This window comes from Micromys minutus (assembly GCF_963924665.1).
Source record: "Micromys minutus genome assembly, chromosome: 17".
NCBI lineage: Eukaryota > Metazoa > Chordata > Mammalia > Rodentia > Muridae > Micromys > Micromys minutus.
The window spans coordinates 133884-139883 of NC_137952.1; the positions used below are offsets into that span (position 1 = coordinate 133884).

At 34.1% G+C, this 6000-nt stretch overlaps 1 protein-coding gene across 1 annotated transcript in view; it reads right to left on the reverse strand.

Annotated features, from left to right (window-relative positions):
* Window positions 1-5538, reverse strand: part of LOC308431698 (olfactory receptor 4A5-like) — a gene marked incomplete at both ends in the record, with an annotated part of 35226 nt that extends 29688 nt beyond the window's left edge. The window contains one exon of the mRNA XM_080931243.1: window positions 4666-5538. Coding sequence (XP_080787369.1) covers window positions 4666-5538 — 873 coding nt within the window. The remainder of the gene's footprint in view (window positions 1-4665) is intronic.
* Window positions 5539-6000: the final 462 nt, after the last annotated feature.

Below are 6000 nucleotides of genomic sequence, written 5' to 3' on the forward strand. Positions count from 1 at the left end.
TCTGATAGTCTATGTTTTTTTATTGGGGAGTTGAGTTTATTTATGTTAATAGATATCAAGGAATAGTTGTTTCTGTTTCCTGCCATTATTGCTTTTGTGGGTTGAGTTGTGTCTGTGTCTTTTTCTTCTTTTAGTTTTCTTGTTTAGGAGTTTTCTTGTTTTTACTAGGCTGTATTTTCCCTCATTGTATTGGGTTTTCCACCTATAATTCGTTGTAGTTCTTGGCTTGTGGTGAGATATTGTGTATATTTTGATTTGTCTTGAAATATCTTCATCTCGCCATCGATGGTGATTGATAGTTTTGCTGGGTATAGCAGCTTGGGCTGGCACTTGTGCTCTCTTAGTGTGTGCATGATGTCTGTCCATGTTCTTCTAGCTTTCATAGTCTCTGTTGAGAAATCGGGTGTGAATCTGATTTGCCTGCCTTTATATGTTACCTGACCATTTTCCCTTACTGTTTTTAGTATTCTTTCTTTGCTTTGGGCACTTGCTGTTTTTACTATTATGTGTCGGGAGGTATTTCTTTTCTGGTCCAACCTATTTGGAGTTCTGAGGCTCCTTTTATGCTCGTGGTCATCTCATTCATGAGGGTATGGACGTTTTCTTCTACGATTTTGTTGAAGATATTTACTGTGCCACTTAGTTGATACTCTTCTCCCTCTTCTATTTCTATTATCCTTAGGTTCGGTCTTCTCATTGTGTCCTGGATTTCCTGGACATTTTGGGTTAGGAGCTTTTTGTTTTTTCCATCTTCTCTGGCTGTTTTTTCTATGTTTACAATGTTATCTTCTGCCCGAGAGATTCTCTCTTCCATCTTTTGTAATCTATTGGAAATGCTTGCTTCTGTGACTCCTGATTTCTATTTTTGGTGTTCTGACTCTAGGGTTATGTCTTTTAGTTTTTTCTTTATTGTGTCAATTTCCATTTTAAATTCCCTCTTTCATTCCTTCATCTCTTTGTTTCTGTTTTCCTCTAGTTATTTGAGTTCTTTGAGTGTTTTTATTGTTTCCTCTTTAAAAGCTTCTGAATCTTTTTGCTTTTCCTCCCATTCTTGTTTAAGTATCTCTAGCAGCATCTTGAGGTATGATTTCAGGTCTGTGTCTTCCTTTTCTGGAGTGTTTTGAATTCCGATGTTTGCTGTTATGGGAGAGCTGGGTTCTGCTGTTGCCAGGTTTTCTTGGTTTCCTTGGGATATACTATTTTGCTTTCCTCTTGCCATTTTCTTGTCAGTGATATGTTCTGCCTTTCCCTTGTATCTGGTCTGTGTCCCTGGGTCTCCACTGGTCCAGGTGGCAGATGGGTCGAGCCCTGTTCTATGCCTCAAAGTCGCCGGGTGGGAACAGAATTTCCAAAGTTCTGTTCCTGGTGGCTGGATCAGACAGGGCAGGGCCGGGCAAGGATGGGGGTGCACTTTCCGTGTGCACTCCGCAGAGATCTCTCTGCTCCCTGCCAGCCCAGGTCTCCCACCCTCCAGTTGCTCAGCCTCTACCTATTTGCATTCTTCTACATGCAGTTTACCAGTTAGACCAGCACCAGGTTTTTAAAAATGCTATATTTTTTCACTGTATGACTTTTGTTGTCTTTGACCAAGACCAAGAGACATATATGTGTGTGTTTTTTCTGGGTTTACAATTTTATTCCATTGATTGACCTGTCTTTCTCTGTACCAATTCCATGCAGTTTTAATATTATGTTGGACAGATTATGATCATGATTGTTGATTCCTCTAGAAGCTCTTTTATTGCCAAGAATTGTTCTTGTAATCCTTGATTTTCTGTTATTCCAGCTAAAGTTGAGAATTGTTCTTTATATCTCTGTAAAGAATTGAGTGGGATTTTGATGGGGATTGCTCTAAATCTGTAGATTGCTTTTGGTAGGATGACCATTTTTACTATGTAAATTCTACCAATCCATGACCATGAGAGATCCCCCCATTTTCCAAGTTCTTCTTCCATTTCTTCAGAGACATGATGTTATTGTCATAGAGATCTTTCAGTTGGTTGGTAAATGTTACACCAAGATGCTCTATATTAGTCACTAATGTGAAAAGTATTATTTCCCTACTTTCTTTCTGAGCCTATTTTCTTTGAGTAAAGAAAATCTACTGATTTGTTTGAGTTTACTTTATATTCTGCCACTTTGCTGAAGTTGTTTATTAGATGTAAATTTTTATGGTAAAATTTTTGAGGTCACTTATATGTATTCTCACATCATATACAAATAGTGATACCATGACATCTTCCCTTCCAATTTGCATCTCTTTGAGTTCCTTTTGTTTTCTAATTGTCTAAGTAGAACTTTGAGCACTATACTGAATAGCTTGGAAGATACTGGGCAGCCTTGTCTGTCCCTGATTTCAGTAGAATTTCAAGTTTCTCTTCATTTAGTGTGATGTTAGCTGTCACTTTGCTGTATATTGCTTTTATTATGTTATTATATTAGGCCTTGAGCTCCTGATATTTCCAAGAATTTTAATATGATAGGGTGTAATATGTATAAGAAATTTTTAGTATCTAATGAGATGATCATTTTCTTTCTTTTTTTGAGTTTGAGTTATTGAAGAATACATTGAAGGATTTTTGTACATTGAACCAAGCCTGCATCTCTGGGATGAAAACTAGTGATCATAGTCATATGTTCATGATATTTTTAGATGTGTTCTTGGATTCAGTTAGAATTTCATTCCATGTTTTTGTATATATATTCATAAGACAATTTCGTCTGAAGTTCTCTGTCTTTGTTTCCTCTTTATGTAGTTTATGTATCAGAGTAACTGGTTTCATAGAACTAATTATATGGTATTTCTTCTGATTCACTTTTGTAGAAACCTTTAAAAAAGTGTTGGTATTAGGGCTTCTCTGAAGGCATAACAGAATTCTGCACTAAAACCATCTGGCCATGTTTTTCTGTTTGTTTTGTTTTGCTTTTTGTCTTTTCTTGGTTGAGAGATGTTTAATGACTAGTTTTTCTTCATTGGTCATGGAATTTTAGACAATTTATCTGATTCTGATTTAACTTTTGTGCCTTGTATCATTTTTATAAAACTATCCATTTTCTAGATTTTCAAGTTGTGTTGAGTATAGGCTCTTGTAATTCAAGCTGGTGATTTTCTTAAATTTCACAAGTTTCTGTTGGTATGTCTCCTTTTTCATTTCTGATTTTGCTAATTTTGATACTATCTTTTTGCCCTTTTGTAATTTGGCAAGGAGTTTATCTGTTTTGTTAATTTTCTTAATGAACCAGCTCTTGCTATTTTTTTTTTTAATTCTTGTATTATTCTTTTTGTTCTTATTTGGTTGATATCAGCCCTAGATTGGTTATTTTTTGCAATATCCATTACTTGGGTGTATATGTTTCATTTTGTTCCTGCGCTTAAGGTTTCTTCCTATGTTTGTAGTAGAGCAACTTTCCAATTTCTTTATGAATGCACTATCTTTAACATTGTAATAACTTTTCAGTTTGAAGTAATACATCACAGGAATAAAGATACATTATAAAATAAATATTGATGGAAATAAAAATAATTATTACATATGGTATCATTCTTTTTTTTATCTAGGAATCCAAGGAATTAACTAAATTTTCATCATATTACATAAGGATTTTAATAAAGTAACAAAATATCATGGTTTAACTTCATTACTATTTGTCACAATTATTACAAAAATGTAAGTTAGAAAACACACATTTAAATACAATGCTATGAATTAAGAGAAAAAATGAAACTTTTAAATGATGAAAAATAAGACCAAAAGTACTGAAGATTCTAGCACATGCAAAGAGATAGCTTTTCTTTTCCAAAAAGAAATATTTGATAGAATTAAGCTATCAACTCTTCTCTAAACTTTCCACATATTCAACAGTATATAAGCCAAAACTATTCCTATTTTGGAAATAATGATTAAATTAAATTATTTAATATTTTGTAATTTTACAAAGCCTGCTTCATTGAAATTTATATAATAATAAAGCATTAATTAGGAAAACAGTTAATTCACCAAATTAAATGGCTTAGAAAGATACAAATGTCATGAGCATAAGATATAAGGAACATGCTATGCCCTCAAACAGAAATATTTTCAGGTCTACAAAAAGACAGTTATTAAAATAATGAGAAAATATACCTCAGTTTACAAGGCACATCAAGTATATCATCTATTTCTCTACTCATGAAAATAAAAACTATAAGAGTAAGTAAAATGAAACGTATGTCATTACTACTCTATTATGCTTTCAGATTTCAAAACAATGTAAGTACAAAACAAATTATATTTACCTTAAAACCATAAAACATTTAAAAGAAAGTATTTACAGCTAAAGTTTAATTAAATAAGAATAGTTATTGAACAAAATATATGAAATAATTCTTGAAAATATTTATCAAAAATGAAAAAAATATGCAATTCATCAAAAAAGTTAAAACAAGTAGCTCATGAATGAATGCTATTATATACGGCTGCACTAATTATTACAAGTTTCTCAACAAATAGCAATATTTAACACTTATATTCAGATACCAGTGGTTTCACAGTATCAAGTGGTAGTGTTAATATTCAAGCTGAAACTCACACTACAAGGGTTCCTTGGAATTACTTCCTAATGTTTAAGCTTTATTCTAATTGGACTTAAACTTTTTTGCAGGAGCTTTTCAATAGAGTTTTTCATTTCTGAATTTCTCAAAGTATATATTAAAGGATTCAACATGGGAGTGACAACAGTATAAATAACAGTGATGGATTTATCAATTGAAAAGCTAGAAACAGGTCTAACATACATAAAAATACAGGGAACAAAAAAGAGAAAAACCACAGTGATATGGGAGCTGCAGGTGGACAGAGCTTTGCGTCTCCCATCATGACTGTGAGTCTTCAGAGATCTTAAGATTATCGCATAAGACAACAGAAGGAGAATAAAAATAACTATACACATGGCCCCATTATTGCCAATAACAGAAAGGCCAATGAAGTAGGTGTCAGTGCATGCAAGTAGCAATAGTGGGTATATGTCACAGCCAAAGTGGTCAATGATGTTGGGACCACAGAAGGGAAGATTATATACAGCAAGAACTTGAAATAAAGCATGTGCAAAGCCTCCCGCCCAGGCCACCACCAAGAAGAGGATACATACCCGTCGATTCATGATGGTCAAATAATGTAGTGGCTTACAGATGGCCACATAGCGATCATAGGCCATTGCCACCAGGATGACAATGTCAACCCCACCAAACAAATGCTCTATAAAGAGCTGGCTTATGCAAGCTCTGAAGGAGATGGTCTTTTTCTCACAAAGCAAGTCTACAATCAACTTGGGTGAGACGGCAGTGGAATAAACAGCATCCATGAGTGACAGAGAGGCAAGGAAAAAGTACATTGGGGAGCCCAAGGAAGGACTGGCAATCACTGTCCCTACAATGAGCAAGTTGCCCACCATTGTAGCAATGTACATTAGTGAAAAGATAACAAATAAAGCTTTTTGCCCAGCAGGATTTTGAGTGAAGCCCAGTAGGATAAATTCTGTGACATTGTTGCTCTGCCACATTTATTCTTCTATCAGTCTTGTTTCAAACAAAGAACTTGGGAGAATCTGACCTGCCAAGTACGGTGAACAAGATCACGAGTCCATTCTGTTATGGGGGATATATTGTCTTCTACAGTATTTAATGATCAGTATGCATTTAGTAAATATATATTGATCTTCAAGTTGTAACAAACTCCATTCGTTTCTGCAAATTAATCTATGAGTAATAGATTTGCTTATCAAAATAATAGTGGATCTTTTGACATGAAGGCAGAGAGGGATTTGCTTTAATCATTAAGTAAGATATTTTAAACACATTACTTTTTGGCCTTGATATACCAAATGTATCTAGAAATTTTACTCCTAAAGTAATGCAAAAATGGATGTGCCATCATTCCCGAGTTTGTCAATTGAGAAAGAGCAACTTTTCTCACTGGTGATATCTGTGAAAATTTGTCTAAATTTTATGCTTGGGTGGTATCC